The sequence below is a fragment of the Rutidosis leptorrhynchoides genome, chromosome 11, assembly GCF_046630445.1.
Source record: "Rutidosis leptorrhynchoides isolate AG116_Rl617_1_P2 chromosome 11, CSIRO_AGI_Rlap_v1, whole genome shotgun sequence".
Lineage (NCBI taxonomy): Eukaryota > Viridiplantae > Streptophyta > Magnoliopsida > Asterales > Asteraceae > Rutidosis > Rutidosis leptorrhynchoides.
This window is the reverse complement of record NC_092343.1, coordinates 294,625,970-294,652,230: the sequence shown is the minus strand read 5'-3', so window position 1 is coordinate 294,652,230 and position 26,261 is coordinate 294,625,970. Positions and strand designations below refer to the sequence as shown.

The window sequence follows — 26,261 nt, the reverse complement described above, 5'->3', positions numbered from 1 at the left end:
TGGATGGCAAGAAAAGGTACAAGGCTCGTTTGGTAGTCAAAGGCTTTCAACAAAAGGAAGGGGTTGACTACAAAGAGATATTTTCACCAGTACTTAAAATGACTACTATCTGTTTGGTACTTTCTATGGTTGCATCCGAAGACTTACATCTAGAGCAACTTGATGTGAAGACTGCATTCTTGCATGGTGATCTTGTTGAAGAGATCTACATGAGGCAACCCGAGGGCTTTAAGATAAAGGGTAAAGAGAAGTGAGTTTGTAAGCTAAAGAAAAGTTTGTATGGATTGAAGCAAGCACCTCGGCAATGGTACTTGAAGTTAGATGATTTTATGAAGAATATTGGTTTCTTAAGATGTGAAGCGGATCATTATTGCTACTTGAAGAAACTCAAGTCTTCTTATATAATCTTATTGTTGTATGTTGATGACATGTTACTTCAGGTTCCAACATGTCCGAAATTAACAAGTTGAAGGGATTACTTTCCCGTGAATTCGAGATGAAAGATCTTGGTGGTGCTAGGCAAATACTTGGCATGAGTATTGTCTGTGATCGTGTGAAAGGTACTCTATACTTGTCTCAATCCAAATATATTGAGAAAGTAGTAGAGAGGTTTAATATGGAGAATTCAAAGGCTCGTTCTATGCCTTTGGGTAGCACGATTAAGTTATCGAAAAGTCAATCACCAAAGACGGTAAAAGACAAAACGGATATGGAAAAGGTTCCATATGTATCGGCCGTGAGTAGTATTATGTATGCCATGGTTTGTACAAGACCCAATATTGCTCAAGCAGTGGGAGTTGTAAGTCGTTATATGTCTAATCCGGGGAAAGAGCATTGGGAAGCGGTGAAATGGTTGCTTCGTTATTTGAAAGGTACTTCTAATATGGGATTGTGTTTCTCCAAAAACAATCTCATACTTAGGGGTTATGCGGATGCTGATTTGGGTGGATGTGATGATTCGGGAAAAACCACTACGGGTTATGTTTTCACAATAGGAAAGACGGTGGTTAGTTGGATGTCTCGACTACAAAAGAGTGTTGCTTTATCAACCACCGAAGCCGAATATATGGCTATTGCAGAAGCTTCTAAAGAGCTTGTTTGGTTGAAATACTTCTTAGGTGAGTTGGGTAAAATACAAGACTATTGCGTCTTGAATTGTGATAATCAAAGTGCGGTTCATCTTAGGAAGAATCCGGTGTTTCATAGTCGTACGAAACACATCAAGATAAGGTATCATTTTATTCGAAAACATATAAATGATGGTACTATATTATTGGAGAAAATCCTTGGTACGAAGAATCCTGCCGATATGTTTACTAAGGTTGTTACGACAGAGAAATTGAGGTTTTGCATTACCTCAATTTGTCTTCTAATGAATTGATGAGAGAAGACCCCAACTAGAGAATTAGTGAGTTAATGTTTCAATTCTAACAAGTAGTGTTGAAGACCTTGTATCGAAAGTCTGCTCATCCGAAGTATGTGTTGAGTGTGCGTGTCCCAAATGGAGTTTGGCGGTATAATGGTGGTTTAACGTTCTTGGTTAGATCGTTGATATTTTGGGTTGACGAAGGTTGGGTTTGTTCAAAGTCTTCAAGTGAGAGATTGTTGGAGATATGGAGAACTTTAAACAATTAGAGGGAAGATTCCAGAAAACTCACACGAAGCTTCCACAAAGTTGTTAAAAAACTCACATGTAGCTTCCACGAAGTTGTTAGGAAACTCACATGTAGCTTCCACGAAGTTATGAGGAAATTCACATGTAGCTTCCACGAAGCTGTCAGAAAACTCACATGTAGCCTCCATGAAGCTGTCAGGAAACTCACATGAAGCTTCAAGGAATTGTTTTTAGCTTACTCCTTAAACCATTCTATAAATAGACCCTCTTGTAACTCATTGTAAACACACCACAAATATTCAGTAAATACATTCTCTAGTTGGTCTGTGGACTAAAGCAATCACAACGATTGCATATAACCACGTTATCTCTTGTGTCGATTTACATTTCTTGCATTTATAATCTTTCGTTCATTAAGTGGGTTAGTAATCTTGTAGAATTACTATCGGTGAGTGGTCTTGTTGAATCACTTGCGTTGTTTTGGATCCTAATATCCTTACATAAAGTCCAAATTTACAAGATTACTTGTATAAATTATCAATCTGCTCTTTATATAGTTCCACAACTTGGTTCCTTCGAATCTTCAAAGTTGCGCTCATCAAACCATTATCAATCTGTAATTCATGAGGTCAGTCACTAACATATTGTACAAAATTTGTTTGTAACATCGTTAAGTCAATCGGAAACGTTACAAAATACAGTCAAGTCTCTTTGCAAACTTTACCTATTTATGCGTGAATCAATGTTGATTCAAGCTGCTTTATCTAGTGGCCGGGTCAAACAGGTATCAAGTTGCCTAGAGTGAAATCTTAATACATAAATAAATATAGAGTATAAATGCATGCATTTACCGTAAAAGGTTCTTCAACGACAAGAATGGGTCCAATCTGAAAAGTGCAATCTGAAGTCCTGTATTAAGAAAAAATTTAGCTATAAACATGAAGCAAGAGCTCGAATTTTGATTTTAAAACTGATTTTCCGTAAATGTATATTAATAATAAAATACATTATTAGGATACTTCAGCTTTATATTCGGTTTTCAATTAAACCGAAAATTGACAGAAAACTGAATTCAAATTTGAAAATCGACCCGAAACCTAAATCGGTTTTCATTTGGTTCGGTTTTCGTGTTAATCTGTTAGAAACCGAGTACTGAAATATTGAAAACCGAACGCTGCTTTACCATTTTTGAAGTTCTTGTGAAATCAAGCGAGCTATTTTCTCCTTGTTTAGTCCAGTGGCACTAGAATCTGACGTAGATGATGTTTTTAATGAAAATAGAATTTCTTCTTTATTTGGAACTACAATAGCTCCAAGACGACGTTGATCCTAAAGGTCAGTGTAGCATGAGAAACGAAAATGAAGTATTACAACGGGATGAAATTAAGGAAGATAATAAAATCTGAAAATGGACAGAATTGTATAGATAAATATATGTGTTACCTGGCCGATAACAACTATTTGTTCAATTAAACTACTTCTCATAGCAGCTTCTTCTAGTAATTCTGGTTCAACATTCTCTCCTATTAGCCATATGTGAACGGATCAAAACAGATGATTGATTACATACACCTCTAGTGGGTTGACCCTAAATAGTCCTTTGTTTTTCACTCTGCAGATCTTATTATGTCTTATGTCTATGAGTCCACAAACGTTTTTTAATGCAAACTGTTTATTTTTATGAAGACATAAGATAAAATAATGTCTTATTCTATCTGCAAACTTCCAAAAATGGAAATATACTTCCAAGTGTTGCAGACATTTAAGTTATTTTGCAGAGATAAAAACAAAGTCTCCGATATTCATCATACAGACTTTTAGACCACATCTTCTTTATAGACATGGTCCGCAAATCTTCCGACAAAACATCCTAAAAAATAAACAGTAAAGATTTCTATGATTCAAATAAAATACATTTCCGTCGACCTTTTTCCCATTTTTCTAGCTACATTACAATAATATTTTAATGGTTTGACCCATATGAGTTGAATGCAAACCCCAACCGACCATGTTGGGAATAATCGGTTCTTATTAGTTATTTAATAAATTAATTGTTATGTTTTTATTCTTATAATAATTAATAATTGATAATTATTTGTTAGTTATTTGGTGGATTAAATTAGAAATGTATTTTTTTAGAACGAAAAACGCACGCACCCTACATAATTTACAAGAATAATGTCTTAAACAAGCCTCGAATCCATGACCTCAAGATCCGAGGAGATTTTCTCAATACCGCTAGGCTAAAGGCCCTTTGGTAGTTAGGAATGTATTTAGGAGCGGGCTATATGTAACATTGAAGTAGAGAACGAAAAATAAGTTTGGTTTAGTTTTTTTTTATCCTTCAATATTTGCATACACAATAATCAAATTAACTGTCGTTTATTTTTCTATTAATTATTTATATTTGTGTAATTAAGTTTTAATCAACCCGACCCATTCATAAATATGGAATGCGGTCAACATTGACACATAAATCCACTGGTGACTAAGTTTACCTGAAGAAAGAACAATAGTATCCTTGGCACGTCCTTCAAGAACGATAATTCCCCCAGCATTGCGGCTTCGTCCTACTGAATGAGAAGGAGATATCCAGCCAATATCCCCAGTGTTTAACCAACCGTCTTCATCTACGGTTTTCTTTGTCGTGACGGGATTCTAAGTTAAACAGACAGATAAACTGATCACCATTTGTAATCTGAAAAACCTTACAAAAGATGTAAATTTCTTTATTAAACCAACAATTCAAAGTGATTTTCATTTATCTTGTTGATATATCAGCATTTATGGGCCAGGTTAGGTTGGGATGATGCTCAAATTTTTTTTTTGTATATTTTTCTATCACATAATTATAATTAATGCTTTAAAAAGACCAGAGAAAAAAATATCGTTACAACTATAATCTTAATCTTAGAATAAAGCGGCTTAAGAATAATGGTGTTTTCTAGGGGATAAACGCATAAAAACATCATTTTTATACAAAAGAAAGGATCGAAAAGCATAAAAGATCGCAATTTTGGCAGTTTTTATCATTATCCGTCCAGCGCTCAGCAGGCCGCCCCGCGTCATGCGTAAGCCTGTAGGCAGCTTCTATGCTTAAGCCCTTTGATTAAGCGCGTGAGCGGCACGCAGCCACGTCAGCACACGCCAAAGGCGGTTCCGGATATATCGCATAACTGAATTAATCAGCGTTTGACACGTGTTCCCGCCTATAAATAGACCCCATGGGTCACCACATTTCACATCTGAACTTCAGTCAGAGAGAAGTACACTTTCTCTCTCACGCAGTACTTTCTCACTCTAAAACTTTAACCACTTAGCAACAGAACGCTACACTGACCAATTACAGTTTGGTTCAAAGACTGATTGAGGCACCCCACGGATCTCTCATCCGTGTTCAGGGTCTGCAGGGATTATTTTCCGAGGGCAAACATCAGTCGACAACATATCGCTCAACGCTAGGTTGTTATAGTATTATACTGGTACCTTTCATCCGCTATACGGAAAATAGTAGCAACATATGACGCCATCAGTTCTAAAGAATCACTCAACTCTCAAGAGCAAGACAAATAACAATAATCAGATAATACCTGTTGAAGCAAACATGATACATAAGTGGCAAGCCGGACAGCGGAGAAAATCAGAAACTTTAGAAGATTGGAAGCAAGAGCTAATTGCCTTCCCTTCTTTGTTTAACACTAACCCGTCTGATGCTACAGTGGTCATTGAAGCCCGAATAGAAAATTGTATTGTTGAAGAGATATACACGGATACTGGAGCAGGAGCAGATATAATGTATGAACATTGTTTTGTACAATTACCGGAAAGAGTGAATGAAACAATGAAATACACACTTGTTCCTTCGGCAAGTTTTTCCAGTGATCCATCATGGTCAGAAGGAAGCATACTTTTATAAGTAGTATTGAGACAATCACCATTTAAAAGGACAGCTCACATCGAGTTTCTTGTGGTAAAGACAAATTCACAATACAATGACATTTTGGGACGATCGGCTATGATGACTTTTGCAGCTGTAACATCAACAGTACATGGGATAATGAAGTTTCTTACACCGGCTGAAATAGCAACGTTGTACGCTGAACGGAAAAGAACAATTGAATGTGTACAGATAAATCGAACAACTGTTAAGCCAATCATTCATGATGATGGATCAGTTTCACCAAATCCAGCATTCCCAGACCAAAAGATTATTGTTGGAAGCACATTAACAAAAGAAACGAAAGAAAAGCTTTACAATATTTTAGCAGCCAACATAGATGTAATTGAATGGCAAGGTTCTGACATGACTCGAGTACCACGGCATATTGCTGAGCATAAGCTTAATGTGAATCCGAATATTCTACCAGTTTGTCAAAAGAAAAGGGGCATGGCCGCTGAGCGGACCAAGTTTCTTAGAGAAGAGGTTAGAAATTTGGTGGATGCTGGCATTTTGAGAGAAGTCAAGTATCAAACTTGGGTTGCAAACCCAGTGATGGTAAGGAAACCAGATAACACATGGAGGATGTGTGTGTAGATTTTACGGACATCAATAAAGCTTGTCCGAAGGATAATTATCCATTGCCAGAAATAGATTGGAAAGTGGAGTCTTTAAATGGATACCGATTTAAGTCTTTTTTGGATGCTTATAAGGGATATCACCAGATTCCCATGGCAGTACGGGATCAGGATAAAACAGCTTTTCACACTGCGGATGGATTATTTTGTTATGTAAAAATGCCTTTTGGGTTGAAAAATGCAGGAGCAACTTACCAGCGTGTCATTGATATGGCATTTTGAGATCAAATAGGTAGGAATGTGAAAGTCTATGTTGTTGATGACATTGTTATCAAAAGCAACACGGAGGAAAAGCATGCTTAGGGATATTCTTGAGACTTTTGAGTCGTTGCGAAAGATTAACATGAAGTTAAATCCTAAAAAATGCAATTTTGGTGTTGAGGAAGGTAAATTTTTAGGTCATGTTGTCACGGAGAGGGGAATCAAAGCGAATCCAAAGAAAATTCAAGCAATTGAAAATATGACTTCCCCGAAAACTAAGAAAAAGGTGCAAAGTTTAAATGGAAGGTTGACAGCATTAACAAGGGTTTTATCAGGAGTAGCAGATCGTTCATTAACATTCATGAAAGTTTTAAAAAGTTGCTTAAACCAAAAGGATTTTGCATGGACGGCGGAAGTCGAACAGCTTTCCAGGACGTTAAACAACTCTTAAAGAAATTGCTAACTTTGATAGCACCAATCGTTGGTGAAACATTGATACTCTATATGGTAGTGTCATCAGGGGCCATTAGTTCTTTTCTAATCGCAGAATGGAACGGAGTTCAAATGCCAATATATTTTGTTAGCAATCTGTTACAACAAAGCGAAATCAATTATCCGCCAATCAAAAAATTGGTATATGCTCTAGTACACACAGCTAGACGGCTAAGACGATATTTTTAAGGGCACCCAATTCTCGTCTTAACATACCAACCAATTAATCAAATTTTGAAACACCCAGAGTCATCAGGGCGTTTAGCAAAATGCGCAGTGGAATTGGGAGAGTATGAAAATAAAATTTTCACCAAGGCATGCAGTTAAGGGACAAAGTTTAGCATATTTCCTTTTAGAAACAACTGAAAAATTAGATTATCCACATGACATAAAAAGCAACAATTGCATATGGGAGTTACATACTGATGGAGCATCAAGTGAGGAAGGAGTAGGTGCAGGAATAGTGCTTACAAGTCCGGAAGGAGAAGAACATATGTATGCGCTTAAGTTTTGTTTTTATGCATCTAACAATGAAGCAGAATCTGAGGCATTGCTCTCCGGCCTCCGTATAGCAACTGAGATGGGGATAAAACATTTACGCGCTTATGTGGACTCTCAGATTGTTGCACAACAGGTCAATGGGGCATTTGAGGCAAAAGATGTATCAATGAAGCGATATTTACAATTGGTTCAAGAATTTTAACACTTTGGAATTTGTGCAAATATCAAGAAATAAAAAAAAGCTGATGTTTTGAGCAAATTAGCAACATTAATGTTTGATAACTTAGATAAGAAGGTTTTGGTGGAAGTTTTGAAGGATAAGTCAATTGATGAAAAGGTGGTAATAGCAATAGTTGCGGAAGGGGGACAGTGCTGGATGACTCCTTATGTTAAGTATTTGCAGGACGGAATACTGCCAGACAACATCACGAAAGCAAGACGAATAAAGTTGTGGATGTAGTGAAGGAAATGCATGAAGGCCTGTTTGCACAACATTCTAGTTATAGGACCATTGTAGCAAGAATCATGTGGCAAGGATATTATTGGCAAACAATTTATAGAGACACGACAGAGGTAATCAAAGCATGTGATGCATGTCAGCGACACGGAACCGTGTAGCGTTTACCGATATATGATTTAATATCAGTTTCGTCTGCATGGCCATTTTGTAAATGGGCAATTGATATAGTGGGACCATTCCCCAGAAGTGTGATAAATGCAAGATTTTTGGTGGTTGCAAATTATTTTTTCACCAAGTGGGTAGAGGCAAAGGTGTTAACACGGACCACGGGTGAAACATGAAAAAATTTGTATGGAACGATATTGTATGCAGATATGGTTTGTCAAATGAAATTGTAAGTGACAATGGGAAACAATTTGCAGAAGATCCCCTCAAAAGTTGGTGTGAAGAGTTAAGCATTAAACAAACATTCACCTCTGTTCCTCACCCACAGGCGAACGAACAAGTTGAAGTAACAAACAGGGAAATTGTAGCCGGCATAAAGGCTAGACTAGGTTTAAGTCATACTAAATGATTAGATGAAGTACCATATATTTTGTGGCCTCACCGTACAATGCCAAAATGGAGTACGGGTGAGACGCCGTTTAGCTTGGTATATGGTACTGAGGCAGTCATACCAGCTGAAATTCGTGTACCAACGCATAGAGTATTAGCATTTGATGTTGAAAACAACTCATCCGTTTTGCGTGAAAATTTGAACTTGTTGGAAGAGAAGCGTACCATGGCCGCTATCCCTCAAGCGGATGCTAAGTAGCGAATGGCAAAATATTACAATAAAAGAGTAAATCATGTACAATTCAAATAAGGAGATTTGATGTTAAGGGATAATGAAGCAAGCAGACAAGTAAAACAGGAGAATCTGAGGCCACGATGGGAAGGGTCGTACAAGATCATAAAGGCACATCCAAATGGGTCTTACACCCTTGCAGCGCCCTCCGGTGAGGAAATGCAGCGAACATGGAATGCAATGAATTTAAAGAAATTTTATGCGTAGTATTGCATATTCAAGTTGCCTGATCAAATACTTTGAATATGAGATGCAATCATAAATGTAAAATATTTTTTAAGTAATAAGAATTGAAACAATTATTCTTATAGCACAATATTCATTTTTCTATCCGGCCAAGGATTTTAATCAGATGTAACAAAGCTGTGTGTCATCCACCACAGAAGAAATATTTGTTCTCGGTGGCATAAGTTCATTCATAAACAAAAGGTTGAAATGGCAACGGATGACGTAGACTCCGCTGAGCATCCAGGCAATCGATTGTATCTACGACCGTCATGACGTAAAAAACTTAAAATAATACATGGTTAGCCAGTATATTTTATTTTTACAATCAAGCATGTAAAGCTTTGGCATAGATAATACAAAGTAATAAAATATATATATATCTATTTCGCATTCACATTCAAAACAGAATAAAGCATGACATATTATAGTTTGAAGTTCAAAATGTCATCAACCGATGCAGTAGGGTCATTACAAATAGTTTCTAACTCAGGGAATGACAATTGTTCTATTTGACCCCCTACTATTTTCACCCTATCCATAGCATCTGGTTTCAGTTGTGAAGTAATCACGTCAGGCATCGGATCAGGAAAATTTGGCACCTTTTTCTTCAGCGTATCAAGAAATCTTATCCGTTCAGTGTCTAACGCAACAGTAATAAATTCATCGAACGGTTTTGTCAGTGCTTCAGAACTAAATGCTTTCTTTACAATCTTTGGGATACCTACTGCAAGAAGTCTAGTTTCATTGTTGCTTGCCTGCAGCTATTCCTTTAAAGCTGTTTCAGCACTGGTCAAGGTTTCAATCTTGTGCACATACCATTTTTCTTTCGTCTCTAGCTCAGCTGTACGAGCTTCTGCAGCACGCTTTGCGGCAATTGCAGCATCAAGTTCAAGTTTGGCAGTTTTTGCCAATTCAGAATCCTTTTCAATTCTCTCTGATTTATCTCGATGCACTTGATCAGAACGCTTCAAGCATTTCAAGTTGTCAAATTCAGAGGAAATGTTCCAGATAATGCCTTGTGCTCGACATTTATGAGCATCACTCTCGAATAAACTTTCAAAAAAATTGACAAGTGATGGTGACACCATCGCTTCAAGATATTTCATAAACTCCGCATAGCTACCCAAAGGACCCATAAAGAATGGCGACAGACTGGCTGTATCTAAGTTAGGGAGGCTGAGCTGTGAGCTACTTTCACCAATTGTGTTACGTTGAACGGGAGGCGGAAGAGCGAGTCTTTTCTGTGTTCCTCCTTCAGATATTGTAGCTGGATCAAGATAGCATTTATTATTTATAAATATTTTCCAGTCCAGATATGATGACTCAATATTCAATAACGGATATCTAAGTGGATCAACATTATAATAGCCACCATTACTGGGCATGTGAAAAAAGCAAAAAAGGTTTTCTTCTGCAACGCATTCAAAAGAGAGGTTACCAGCTACACAAAATTTGCATGAGTTTGCACGAGTTAAGGCTGACTCATCCACCGGCTCATTATCAGACACGCTTTTCTCCATTTCATCAACCATCTTTTCAGATGAGAATTGCAGCTCCTCATACTTTATATGACGCAGGGCGGTGAGCGGAGTAATAACTAGAACAACAAAATTTCACATTTATTTTATAAGTACACATATTGAATAACAAATAATACTTATCAATTTTGTCATACCTTTATTCTTTAACATCACAATTGCAACACCGCGTGCCACGTCATCCCACTCTGCGTTAATCGTACATAAAGCTACATGTGCTCTGGATAACGCCGGTCAGGAATCCTCTCCTTCATCATCGTATTCAGCAGTCTTCGTTCATCTGTTTTCAGTCTAGGATAGGTAATTTTGGGCAGCTCGAGTGAGGTACGCCAATAACGAGCCTTTGTTGAAGTATCGGGAATTATGTCGCTGTTAATGAAGAAGAAAGTATTTTGCCAATCTTCTGAAACATCACTTGAGGTAAGAAAAAACCCGTTAAAATTGGAGATACAGAACCATCCCTTATTGTAGGATTTCACGGTAGCAAGATGACAAAAGAGGCGAACTGATGGTGTAATATTGCGAGCGTTATAGTACATCTTAAAAAGCAAAATCTTTCGAATCGACATAGGTTCAAATTGGCCAACGGTAACGCCGTAAAAACCGCAAACATTCAAATAGAATGTCGTAAAAGGAATACGAAGAAAGGAATAGAACAGTGCAGAGGAAATAGAACTTTGACACGATCTAAATACGCAGAGAAAATTCCGCTACGAATATTGTCTACATTTAAGGGAGCCATTGATTGGATGATGATAAAGGCGAATTTTTGAAGAAAGTTTAAGGTAGATGAAGGTGTATTTAGGGTTGGAGTGAATGTGAAACACTAAAAAAGAGGTTTAAATAAAGGTGAGAAGGCAACAGTTGATGGAAATCGAAGGGCCTATAATTTGCCACGTATCAAGCGTATGTAACCATATAAATAAACAAAATATTTCAAAATTCAAAGGAACACTTTTGCAAACAAATCATCAAAAATGTACTGTTCCTGCAGAGACACCGACTGCTACGACAGATTTATGTTCCCGAGGAAAAGGCATTCTTTATTTTTTATATAGTTTAATGACTTTATTTTTTCCAAAAAAAACATTAAACTGGGGGGCTTAATGGTGTATCCTAGGGGATACACGCATAAAAACATCATTTTTATACAAAAGAAAAGATCGAAAAGCATAAAAGATAGCAATTTTGGCAGTTTTATCATTATCCGTTCAGCGCTCAGCAGGCCGCCCAGCGTCATACGTAAGCCCTGTAGGCAGCTTATGTGCTTAAGCTCTTTGATTAAGCGCGTGAGCGGCACGCAGCCACGTCAGCACACGCCAAAGGCAGTTCTGGAATAACTCAATTAATCAGCGTTTGACACGTGTTCCCGAAAATTTCGGACATTCTACACCTATAAATGGACCCCCTGGATCACCACATTTCACATCAGAACTTCAGTCAGAGATTTTCTCTCTCACGCAGTACTTTCTCACTCTAAAACTTTAACCGCTTAGCAACAGAACGCTACACGGACCAATTACAGTTTGGTTCAAAGACTTATTGAGGCCACACCACGGATCTCTCATCCATGTTCCGGGTCTGCAGGGATTATTTCCCAAGGCAAACATCAGTCGACAACATATCGCTCAATGCTACGTTGTTATAGTACTGTAGTGGTACCTTTCATCCGCTATATGGAAAATAGTACCAACAAAGAACATAGACCATAGATGATTTCCAATTTAACCGTTCCCTTTTTAATTATAAATTTAGACATGACCCATATAACAAGCTATGACTTTTATCATTATTAAATTGAAAAAATTATCTAACGTTGAATTATCCAATGGATATCCATTAACCAGATTAATTCATCGAATATGAATATTGATGAATTAAAATTAAATAGATACGGAGGAAACTTTGATTAATGGATATGGATGTGAATATGGCATAATCCTATCCTTATCCATTCCATTGCCTTTCCTAATCATAGGCAAAGCATATGCCACATGGACCCATTCCGTATTGAATGGGTCGCAATTGCCAAGGCCCATCAGTAAAGTTCATATACAAATCATAAATCAAGACATATAGGTGAGTAGCATGAATCCATTTTTTTAACACATCATGAATCCAACTTATTAGAGGTACCTTGTAATAACCAATCATAATCATCGGTCCTCGAGCTTTGACAATTCCCTTTGAACCAGGAGGAAGGTCTTCACCAGTTTCATCATCTACAATTTTTATTTCTGTCTCCCGAATTGGATGCCCAACTGAGCCAAGAACCTTCAAATTTCAAAACTATGATATTATCATAAAATCCCATCTTAAATAAATATAACCGAAAACGTTCATATCTGGATTGGTATATTACATTGCATTCTGGTCGTCGAGCAGCTATAACAGGAGAGGACTCTGTTAATCCATATCCAACTCGAACTTTTGTACCAATTGCCTGTACATAAATCAAGATCATCATGGTTTTTTATACCTTTCCTCATGGTATTAAAAAGAAAAGAAAGAAAAAAACTCCAAACCTCAAAGAACTTGTCAACATGTGAAGGCAAGCTACCACCTCCACAAATTGCAGCCTGTAGAATGTATACACATCCCAATTAGAAAATTATTTGATGCTTATTCAATCACATGTTTACATTCCACCAAAAAGTATGAATTTAAAGTTGGAACATGGGCTAGTCGGTTGGATTGGGTGACAGATAAAAATGGATTTGGGTCAACACAAGTTTCTCTACAAGTTTTTTTCTTTTTTTTTTTTTTGAACGGCGATTTTTTGACATCAGTAGATCATTTATTTCAACGATCCTCATCATTGGCACGTAACACACATATTCGGGCGGAAACCCGAACCAGATCGACGGTACCCGAGAACACATCCATTCGGGCAGTGTTCCGGGTAGAGGTCCATGACCGAATCCGATAAACCTCCCTATAAGGTCAATATATACCACCATTTTTGGTGTTCAATTGATTTAAAGAAAATCATGTCATCCCTAAGGATCAAACTCATGACCTCTCCATATCTCATGACTCAAACTATCCGACCAGTTTCAACCTGTAGAGAAACTTGTGATCTTGCGAGCATAGCCCAATGATTTAAAGAAAATCATGTCATTCATAAGGATCAAACTCATGACCTCTCCATATCCCATGACTCAAAGGACATGGGGGGAGCCATGGCGCATTGCCCGCAAGATCACAAGTTTCTCTACAGGTTGAAACTGGTCAGATAGTGTTGAGTGGAGGTACTTTTGTCTAATATTTCTTATCTATTAGAAATAATTAGTATTTGAAATATGACATAACACAGCCAAGGTTGCAACCGGGAGAGTACTCTAAGTTTGACGTTTACGAATGTTGACTGATATTCAAACTAATTCTGAGTTTTGACTGAATTTGACCGAGTTTGACCGAATTTGACCGAGTCTCCAAAAAATGAGTACTTGGCGAGTTATTCCAAGTTCTGCAACACTGAAAACAGCCATACGTTAACGGGTCAAATTTACGACTTATGAGTCAAAGGGAGGAACACAAAAATCGAGAAGAGTAGCATATCAAACCTTCGAAATACCAATAGATGAGTGAATTTTAGTGTACATAGCCTTCTTTGCCAGTATATGAAACGGAAGCAAAACTGATGCAATAAGCCGTGCGTAGAGGCAGTCCAACGTTGCAGCAACATAAGAAGGTTGCTTCTGAGTTCTACACAAAATTTTCCCCTACGAGAAAATATAAAACCAAAGAAAGCATTAGAGTATTAAATAACTAATTATCACTTCAGTAAAATGTTGATTATCTGAACAAAACAAAAAAACATGTTTAGATGTTGTCACATTTTTCATTTTGAAGAACTGATATTGAGGGAAGCTAATGTTATGAGGTTTTGAAAATTTTAGGATAGTGAAAGTATAGTTAAATAACTAATCTCTTTGATTTTTTTTTTTTTCGGATTGACTTTGACTTATGCTGAAGGTGAACCTCATATATGTTTTTGAAATGCATGTATGCCATACTGATCCGTATAAATGAGACTGCAACCAGCTTACGAATGCCCGAGCTTGTCGCTATTTGTTTCTGGATCCCACTGCACATACATAAATTATTAATTGAGTATTATTGTCTTTATGAATCATTATAGTTTTAAAGAGTAAGAAAAAGATTTACCTGTACAGAGTTTGCAATACTAGAGGGACAGAAATCATATATTGTGGCTGATAGTGCCGCATATCATCCTATAATGAAAATAACTGAGGATATCAGACGGTAGATGAACAGATTGGGTGTGTAACAGTGGCTTCGCGCCAGGATTTTAAATCAATGGTGTCAAAAAGTAATACTACGTATTAAAATATCAAGTCTGAAAAATTTAATTAACCTATAGTATGATTCACTAAATATATTAAAAGAAATCAAGCTATCGTTTAACACAAATGTGCTATGTGTTTGTCTAACACAAATGTTCTTATTCATCAGATGATATTATAAATCTATCTACTATGCCTTGCATTTATATATATAATCAATATCTTTTAGATAGTAGATATTTTTTTAAACGCCGATATCGACATCGAAGAGTCTCATTTGTCATCCACACACGCGTTAGGAGGAAACGCAATTCCCGAAGATGTTGGCAATACCATAGATAGTTGGGAAAAACCTCTCAAAGACCTTTCCAAATCGTATTGATGTTGGTAGTACCATCAAAGGTGAAAACCTCCCTGTTTGAAGTGAGAATCGAACCTGGGTTGGCAGTACCCCAAGTTAAATATCCACCTCATACCACTGAAGCCACGCTTCCGTAGTCTTTTAGATAGTAGATATATGGAGTAATATATAATATAAACAGTACATTAAATTATCTAACTAAATTAAGTAGTAAACTATAAACCCTAAAATTCTAGGTTGTGCAAAAAGATAACTAAAAATATATTAATAGTTACATCGAGTGAAATTAACAATTTTAATTGGGTTCTCCCCTGTCGACTTCTACTCTCTGTGAGTTCTACTTCGAATATTTGATGAGATGAATAATAAATAGAAATATTTGAAACAAAAACCCATACCATATTATAACAAGTAAATTAATAATTATTACTCCGTAAAGTTATATTATTATTAAATTATTAATTAATATTAAAATAATAATTTGTCTACTTCAGTAGAAGATTCCCAATCATGGACCGAAAGAAATGATTTGTTACAATTGGGCTTTATATTATGAAAATAAATTGGGCTGTAATTTCAATGTAATCAATCCAAAGCTAATAGCGGCTAAAAGTTTTTGACTGGATTTTTTTATGAAAGGATGGAGTCAAAGTTTAAATATCCAAATTTCTAATACATAAAACTATAGAATATACATGGTCACAAAAATTTTTAGTGGTGTTAATTGACACCATTGTCTAACAAGTGGCTACGCCACTGGTGTGTAATCAGCAAAAGTGAGAAGATATTTACTACTTAATAAAATAATCCTTTATATTTTCAGTCTATTATCCGTATAAAAAATCACCTTTAAGTATTTTACGTTTGTGTATACTTGTTCGACTCCCCTAGAAAGTATAAAATACCCGCAAGAACGTTCATATGCATGCCAAGGTGGAAGCATGCTTAGAAATCTGTCCCCAGGCACAGCAGGTACGACATCCCACAAATTTTGAACCTGAAAAGTACACAAAAGAATATTTAAAGAACATGATATTATGATCTCTATCTGCAACTTTGAAATACTTAACACAAAATTTCACATATTGTTAGATATATAAACAAAACTAGGCGTATTAACCAAGGGTGTTCAATATTTGGTTTCAAACTGATTAATTCGAAAACCAAACCAAATGAAAACCAAAAAAATAAACCTAATATGAATTCGGTTTTTGGTTCGGTTTAGGTTCAGTTTTCAAATTTGAATTCCGATTTCGGTTTTAGATTTTCTGATTTCGGTTTAACCTAAAAGCGAATTCAAAATCGAATATAAAACCGAATTCAACTAACAATATATTATTATCTACAACCATAGTGATCAAAATTGAAGGTAGAAATGATCCACAATTTTGTACCTGGTGCAAAAGATTACTATGAGTAAGCATAACTCCTTTTGGGTTGCCAGTGGTCCCGCTTGTGTATATAAGAGTAGCAAGATCCTCAGACTCGATGGGCTCATAATCAAACTTCTTGCCTAAAGATCGAAAAAGATTCACTTGTAATTGTTAGTTATTATTTTAATTTCCATATAAAATTTAATAATCTGCTTTCTGACTTCAAATGCTACTTCCTAATATTTAGAACTGGTTTCAAACTACACTCTAACTAACGTGAATTAAATGCTAGTAGATAGCGAAAACTGGCTTACAGGCATCAGGTGAATCAACCAAAACAGCACGTTGTTCACGACCCATATCTATGATCTCGTTGTAGCTGAAAACGGGAACTCCCTCCATCATTTGGCTACTTATGGACGATATATCTCCCCAAAGTAAGATAACAAATCTAACAGATGCTTTGGATTTAATGTCCTTTGCAATCCGATGATATAATTCAGGATTGTCCACAACAAGTGCAACACTGTCATGGAAAGAATGCAAAAGGATAATTTGAAATCATTTACTGTAAGCGTAAAATAAAGCACGTATGCATCATAACTAACTTTTGAAATTAGGAATAATCCAACACTACATTAATTTGTATGACGTTCACATGGCTTAAAGGTTATAATTCATTCGATGAGTGCACACACAAACACTGTTGGGAAATTACGATCTCACTAATTCCCACCACCCAGCCCAACAATAATAGTAAAGAAATAAAAACAATACACAACACAAGATTTAACGTGGAAACTCCAAAACAGGAGAAAAACCACCGGCCCCCAAAGAGAGAAATACACTATATCACAAATTGTTACAATGATATAGACGACTCTCTTAAGCCAACTACACTCTCCAAAATATTTAACTAATACAACTCTCAAACAGGGGTAAGAAAGAAAGAAATAATCAAATACTTAAAGTGTATTGATTGGTGCAATTTGGAATGAAGACTTAGCCCCTCTTATATAACCAAGTCACTCACCCCTCACATCTTCCTCCCACCTATGTGGGATACACATATCTTCTACTAGCCAAAATAAACCAACAAATCTCCACCTTTTGGATAGAAGAAGATAACCATACTTCCACATTGCGAAGATAACCGACGTAGATGCTTCCTCGACGACAACTTCAAGATCCTCATCTTCATGCCGTTGACATTATCTCTAACCCAAGAAATAAAATTTGCATCTTCATCAAACATTGTCAATACCCGACAATCATTGTCATCACAGACAATCATAACTCTTAACAGAATTATCATACTCCACCATTAAGAGTATAGCACTTATAATATCACATTCCAAGCATTTCACCTCGGCACATGTTGTTGAACAACCAGCTGAAACTTTATGGTGCAACTTCCCTGTTTGGCTTTCCCGAAAGTCCCATCAGCTACAACATCAGTTTCCACCACACAACCTGCATAAATGCCAAACCAATGCCCATGTGTAATTGTGGAACCGCTAACAAACATCCCTTTCCACGGTGGCGCGGACACACCATGAGGATGATGTGACTTCAGAAGAATTCGTCACTCTCCGTAACGACGGAGACAATGTTAGCATCTTTGGAGCCATTTGCCGGATTAGCTCCACCTGGACAATTAACCCTTACATGCCCAGTCTTCCCGCAGTTCCAGCATGTCAGATTCTTTCTAGAGTTTCTCTTCTGCCTATCCGAACACAACACTATCGTATCTCCTGATGACGAGACCCTGTTACCTTTCAGTCTTTTCTCCTCGGATAGGAGCTTGCTAGTAACATCTTCAAACTTCAGAGTTTTCTTCCCATACATCAAAATAGGTTTCATGTGTTCATAAGACGATGATAAAGATAATATCAACCTCAAAGCTTTATCTTCATCATCCGTTTTAACTCTAATAGCCTCCAGTTCTGAAACAATACCGTTAAGAATACTTAGATGATCTAAAATCTTTAAACCCCCATCCATACGCAGAGTATGAAATTGTTCTTTAAGACACAACCGATTTGAGATGCCCTTGCCCTGGTACAACTGCTCTAGTTTAACCCAAAGCTCATTTGCCGTTGATAACCCGTGCACATTTGCAAGCACGTTCTTTGCAAGACATAAACGAATCGCACTTGCTGCCCTCAAATCTATATCATCCCATTCTTCTTCATCGAACTTACTGCTAGAATCACTGCCGGAAACAAAGGTGGGTTTACCTTTCAATGCCTTGTGTAACCCGGACTGAATCAACACATCCTTGACTTGAACCTGCCATAAGCCAAAATTGATCATCCCATCAAATTTCTCAACATCAAACCTCATTGGACTAAACTTCGACATCGTATCTGTATCCTATAAACAACACTTTCTCTGATTTTGCCCACGTTTCGAATAGCCAAAAGATGTAGCAGGTAGCCAGGACCCTTTAAATCGGAAATCCACAACTAGGCCACTAACAAATACAACTATTACTACGAATCAGAAAAATATTGTCTAACCAGATACCCTATACGATCAATAGAACTCGTTTCTGATGTGGACGATCCACTCCCGTGGCAACCACAGAGCATACTCCGACTCCTATAACCGAGACCCCCGTCAAACCTGACGCTCTGATACCAGTTGTTGGGTAATTACGGTCTCACTAATTCCCACCACCCAGCCCAACAATAATAGTAAAGAAATAAAAACAATACACAACACAAGATTTAACGTGGAAACTCCAAAACAGGAGAAAAACCACCGGCCCCCAAAAAGAGAAATACACTATATCACAAATTGTTACAATGATATAGACGACTCTCTTAAGCCAACTACACTCTCTAAAATATTTAACTAATACAACTCTCAAATAAGGGTAAGAAAGAAAGAAATAATCAAATACTTAAAGTGTATTGATTGGTGCAATTTGGAATGAAGACTTAGCCCCTCTTATATAACCAAGTCACTCACCCCTCACATCTTCCTCCCACCTATGTGGGATACACATATCTTCTACTAGCCAAAATAAACCAACAAACACTCCATGGTAGGATATCTTATGTATTCTATTCACGCAACTACTATAATACGTTTAGATAGACGATACCTAAATAATGTAATTTATTTTCTAATGATTTACTATTAATTAATATCCACATTTACATGTTTATATCCTTGTATATATAGATCTAAACACGTGGGGGTGTGGTTAAGTTGATCGAAGCAAGGGGTGGCCTAGTGGTTAGGTGCTTGGAAATCTCCAAAGGAGACCAAGTTTCAATCCTCACTACCCACACTTTGGGGGGCTTGTCTTTCAAAAAAGAAAAGTTGGAGCTATCTGATAGACGAGTTGGGTCCAAGTCTTAGGGGTTTCTAGTGGAGAATTTTCTGATATTCATTTGACTTAAGGTTTACCATTGTAGCAATTGTATATGTTTATTTACCTCCTTCATACCCTACATCTACGGGATTGGGTATTTTTACTGTTTATATTGTGAAAGGTTTCGTTTGACTATTTGATGAACAAACTCTAAACTTCGAAAACATAACCATCATAATATTTCTTATTCCTAAAGAGTACTTCCTACATAGTATGGACTTTGGTCCAATTTCTCTCTTAAAGTCAACCAAACTAATAAGATTTGAAAATTCGACTGCAACCAAACTCGAAAAGGACATTAACTCGGAATTCTTGTTCTAACCTTTCAGAATGATTGTAGATATGTAACAGCTCTTCGACAGATGACCTAGATCCCCTGACAACATTTATTGCTCCAGTTGCCATAATACCTACAACCAAACTTATTAGCGTTAAATCGCCATAATAGAATAACACAAATATTACCTAAACCACAAAAGTGGTGACCTAGTGGTAAAGATCTGGTCTCTATGAGTGTAAAGATCTAGAGATCTCAAGTTCGAATCCTAGGAGCAAAAAAAATATACTCCTTTGTGGTCGTGGAAGTTCATCCGCAACAACTTCAGGCTGGTCGCCGTGGGATTAATCGGTTCGCGAAATGGGTCGGATACCTGGATTAATCCCAAAAAATATTACCTGCATCTAGTTTTCATATTTCAATTTCAATTTTATTTATATGAAAGTTAAAGTCATGCAATGAACAAGCTTGTAATAAATTTAAATCAAACAAGACCTTATATATTTGGTGTTTATCTATACCTTGCGAACGGGTCAGGTTGGCCCACTTTGGGTAATGGGTTAAAATGGTTTTCGGTTAAAATTGGTCAAACGGGCCAGATTTTTATACGGGTCCAAATGGGCCAGGTTGGGTCGGGTAACAGGTCGAAACGAGTCATGAGTCAAATGGGTCCAAACAGGTCATCTACTTTTACATTCATTTATAATACGTTTTACGTTTATATTTACGGTTTATATATAAATAAAAATATTAATATACACAATAAATGATATAAGCATGATTGCTTTCATAAATATTTGACGGATGAAACTTGTTATGCTTGACTCATTCACAAGATTCATTAGACTTATCTCTATTTTGTTCCATTAAATTTGGTACAAGACCCAATAGGTAGGAGGGAAACCCATGGGACCTTTTTTAAGTTTTGGTTTATAATGTCATGTCTAATTTCTCTCAAGACCCAATTGACCCGAAAGCTTGACCTAATTGACCCAAGTTTGAGAGTATGACTCTCAATTGCTAGGTATAACTTTATCGTTAGGCAAATGAATGCTATCTACCGCATAAGCTTGACCTAATTGACCCCAGTTTGAGAGTATGACTCTCAATTTCTACGTATAACTTTATCGTTTGGCAAATGAATGCTATTTACCTTGATCAGCAATAAGCCACCGACAAGAATTGTCAGCAAAAAGTGCTAGCTTCTTACATGGCTTGATTCCAATAACGCTTAACCCCTCAGCGAAATCTAATATATTTTGCTCCACCTACAAAATTCAAAATCACAAGTCACACTTGTAAGTCATAATTGTAGGAGGGTCATGAGGATCAAGATGTGCGTGGGTCCACAAATGCAAAAAGACAGGATAAGCTCAATGGCGAAAACAGAAATTTTTTTCACATGGGGCGAAAAAATTTAAAAACATAGCAACTTTTTTAGGTGAAATATGGATGTTTTTGGGCAAAATATGTAGATTTTTGGGCAAAATATGAAGGTTTTTAGGCAAAATTTGGAAATTTTAAGGCAAATTTTGGTGGTTATTGGGCAAAATTTGAAGGTTATGGGGCAAAATATAGAGACTTTGGGGCAAAAAAAAAATCCACCGGGGGGGCCAAATCGAAAAATCCAAAATTTTTACACCGAATATTGCAAATTCACGCCCCCCTCTGCCCCACCTGTTTCCGCCACTGGATAAGAGAGAATATAGACCTGCTTATAAGTCATATTTGTAGGAGGGTCATGATGTGGGTCCACCAATGCAACACGATCACCATACTTTTTGGCTGAATACCTCCAAATATCTGGAACTGTCTTGAACTCTGAAATTAATCCATTATTTTCCGAAAGTAACGGACTCTCAAGGAGTGGTGAATACTTTCGAAATTGCTTCTGTTCTGTCTACAAGTCAACATTATGTGGGACGGGTTATTAAAATTTTATTGATGTACGTGTTTTACTATATCATCCTACTGCATTCTGGGCATATCAAATAATGACGTACACCTACTACTTCATAAACATTATTATACCAAATTCAAATAAGAATTAGTTACAACATCAAAAAAGACAATCACAATCATCTCATATTACTTCTATAACTATAATGCATTAGCATTTGACACTTGTATCTACCATGCTTATCAAAAAGAATATGTTTTTCAAACTCTAACACCAGATGTCTAAATTGATCAATGAACAATTTACTAACTACAACAAGATTAACCTTTTTTTTTCTTCTTTTTATGTACCAAATGCAGGTTGATATTTATTTTCATAAGAGACATCAAGTGACATTTTTCCAATAAACAAAATGCAACTAACTTTTTTGAGCTCTTCCCATCCCATTTGTTGTTAGCATTTAATGTTATTTTACTGAGGAAAAAAAGAATATTTTGCTCTAAATATGCTTATTCAATAAGAAACAAATAAAAAGGGCTATAATTGTTACAGAGAATCCCAGATTTGTTTTTTTCCCTGTCAAACTTCAAGTCTCAAGTCTTCAATATTTCTTTATTAAATTACCGATTTCTTAGCTTTCATATTAACATTAGATTAATGTTCAAGGTTGTAAAAGTTGCGAATCGGAGACGAGTCGGTCGGGACCGTAGAGGGACGAGTAGATCGATAAGGGGATGAGTCGGGTGCTGACCACCGTTGACTTTTACTAATAAATAAATGAGACAATACTACACATAAATATATCAAACATATATATGGCAAGAAATCTGATTTTAATTATATTTTTTTTTTATCTATCTATGACTTTGACCGACTTTGACCAACTCGGTCCGACTCAACCTGACTTTGACCGACTTTGATTCAGACTACTTAGCATTGACCGACTTTTAAGGCATTTTCGGGCGAGTCGAGACGAGCTAGTCCCCAAACCGAGTCAGCAGAATCGGCCGACTTTTACAACAGTGTAAATGTTTAGACAAAAACATGCAATAAGAATATTATAATTAACAAAAATGTGTAAGGGTGCAAACCAATGTCCCACATCGATCATGAGACAAAAACAAATCTATGTATATAAGTCTAAGGGAAAGTCCCTCTATCACCAATTGGTTTTAGAAAAGGATGAACTCTTGGGCTTATATAGCAGGACATTGTGTTTGGGCTATACGATCCTTACAACTGGTATCAGGCTATAGCCCCGATGTGGGTGTTTGGGCTATACGATCCTTACAACTGGTATCAGGCTATAGCCCCGATGTGGTGGACGTCTGATTTACTCTTGGGCTTTCTGCTGAATAACTGCTTCGATGATTCCCCTCTGACAAAATTCCCTTGAGCTTCATAAACAACTGATTTTTCTCTTGTGGGTCCTACATACTCAAAGTGCACTACTGCTACACCATTTGGTGTTGGGAACCGGAATTCTGCATGTGGTGTGGAAGTAATTGCTCCAAATTTGCGAAGAGTTAGCCTATCAAACAATGCATTGAATCTTGATCTGCCATCAAGAACTGTAAAGTCTACAATTTCTGTTCGGACTAAAGGGTGTGTTCCCAATGTTACTTCCAGCTTCACTCTACCAACTGCCTTCATTGATTCTCCCGTAATGCCAGCAATTTTTACAGTGGTGTAGCGAAGCCTATCCTTCACGCTGAACGGATAATTACTGAAACAATGCAAATATAAAATATCTGCTTCACTACCTGTATCAGTATAAATTCGGAGAATGTTTCTGTTTTCAATTACAGCTGAGATAACCACAGGCTCCTCTGACAGACGCATTTACGTCTGATTTCATTAAACACTTAAAGTGTGCATCAGATTTACGTCTGATTTCATTAAACACTTAAAGTATTATATTATCCTTTTCTATTAGAACATATTTGTAGTGTGTAGTTATGGTCAAATCCAATTGTATAGATGAGCCCGGTCCATTAGATTTGTGTTAGGGTTTCTAGAATGTTCATATAATCATTATATATAGTTGATCAATAATACTCAATACCTACGGGGTTTAATTCTATAACATGATATCAGATGCTTATGTTTGTTGTATCTTTCTTCACCAAAATGGTTTGCTGCCACCAAAAACGGTTGGTCGCCGTCTCTCTTACCCTCTTTTTCTTCGCGCTCCCCGTCCGCGAATCAAACCTTTTAATTCATCTTTGTCTCTTCCGATTTTTCAATTGATTGCCTGCTATTTATTAAATATATAGAAGTCTCTTTGCTATTTATTGGTTAATCTTTTCTTCCTCTTTCGATCGTTACATTCTTTGATATTTTCCAGATCGTAGCACTAAAATATAAATTAATAAGTAAGATAAATAAAATTAAATTAAAAAAGTTGCAACTGTCTGTTTATTTTGAAGCTTGAAGAACCTGCTGGTAATATTTGTTTCTTCGTTATTCACGTGTCCACACTTCCGCTACTAAGACTCTTATGATAGCAATACGTGTTTCTGCTTGTGTTATGCTTCTTTTTCCTATTTCTTAGTCCTTTTCATTTCCGTAGGAAAAAAAAATAAAAATAAAAAATCATGAACTTCATTCAATCATCTGCATCTTAATTTTTTTTTTTTATTCCATTCCTTCATGAGAAAAAAAAAAAACCCCCGAATCTATTATTACTACTATGATTATTGCTTCTATCTCTCTCAAAGGTTGGTGTTCTTTCCTTTCCTTTTGTTTTGTTAATGCTCTTAATTAGTTTTGCCACATGCAGAAAAATCAATCCGTATCTTGTTGGATCGTTTTAAGGTCCACCACCATGTACAACTTATAAGCTCATGAGTTCCACATTTCTCTAAAACCAATTGGTAATAAAGGGAGGTTCACATAAGCTTATATATGCACATTTGTTTCTTTCACTTTCCGATGTGGGACACAATGAATCGATTACCATCTCGACTCTTCCCAGACACCCCGACCTCCTCCTCGGTCACGTCCATAGTCATCTCGGTTTGAACTTCCATTACCATTCTGCACCGTCCACACATCTGGTCACGTCCATAGTCATCTCGGTTTGAACTTCCACTACCATTCTGCACCGTCCACAAATCTGGGCTATAACCAGGCTCTGATACCATTTGTTGGATCGTTTTAAGGTCCACCACCATGTACAACTTATAAGCTCATGAGTTCCACATTTCTCTAAAATCAATTGGTAATAGAGGGAGGTTCACATAAGCTTATATATACACATTTGTTTCTTTCACTTTCCGATGTGTGACACAATGAATCGATTAGCTCAACATATCTTCCTTTAATTTTTCTAATTAAATTCTCAATTTTCATATTTTATCGTGGTCACCTATCCCACGATTATTAATATTTCTTTTCTACTTGATAATATTGCCATAAAAAAATCGTTTATTATCATCCTATTCTTTTCTAATCATAAAATTATTTCCTAATCAAATTCTAAATCTTCTTAAAACTTTCCACCAATTTCATTCCTTATTTACCTCATTTTATTCTTTTTAAATTCTCTTGTGTATTTGTATCCTTTATTATTCTCTATACTAAAAATATCACTATCTTTTCTTACTTTTCTTTTTTCTAATCTATTTCATATTTCGTTTTCTATATTTATTTTCCTTATTTTTCAAATTCTTTGACTATACCAACTTCTATTTTCTTCAACTTCCTTATTAAATTCTTTTGCTCTTGATTCCTTCAAATCTATCCCATAAATAACAATTATCTCTTATTTCCCGCTTCTTAATTATTCAATCATAAAAAAAAAAAAAAAAAAAAAAAAATATTAAAAAAATGACAAGCTGCAAAGACGAAATTTCCGAAAGAACTACAAATGGACCACATTAACTTTGTCAATACTAACAAGAAACAATTCAATTCAAACGAATACAATTAGTACATGAGATACATTATCATCTTACAAATTAATCAATTAATGATACATATTATAGAGCAGAATACCTGAATTATTCTTGTTCCTAACATGCAAAATGGAATACATTAACATGCAGCAACTCAAGTCAATTCAAATCAACTAAAGCATCAGGCACAATATCATTCAAACAAATTATTAGTTTATCAATACTACAGAATTCATCAAATATCAACACAAAATCACAAACAATAAATAAATAAATAAATACAACAAAATAACTGAATC

General features: G+C 36.2%; 1 protein-coding gene across 1 annotated transcript; it reads right to left on the bottom strand.

Annotated features, from left to right (window-relative positions):
- Nucleotides 1–1,967: 1,967 nt before the first annotated feature.
- On the bottom strand, nt 1,968–22,000 carry LOC139876561 (probable acyl-activating enzyme 16, chloroplastic). Its single transcript, XM_071863897.1, has 17 exons — nt 21,875–22,000; nt 21,317–21,431; nt 20,209–20,296; nt 16,816–17,027; nt 16,523–16,641; nt 15,976–16,125; nt 14,628–14,695; nt 14,442–14,547; nt 14,024–14,182; nt 12,983–13,036; nt 12,820–12,900; nt 12,594–12,731; nt 4,114–4,273; nt 3,059–3,138; nt 2,799–2,944; nt 2,467–2,524; nt 1,968–2,229 (listed from the first exon to the last, which is right to left on the bottom strand). The coding sequence occupies exons 1-17, from the start codon at nt 21,887–21,889 to the stop codon at nt 2,137–2,139; spliced, it is 1,842 nt and encodes a 613-aa protein (XP_071719998.1). The 5' UTR covers nt 21,890–22,000; the 3' UTR covers nt 1,968–2,136.
- Nucleotides 22,001–26,261: the final 4,261 nt, after the last annotated feature.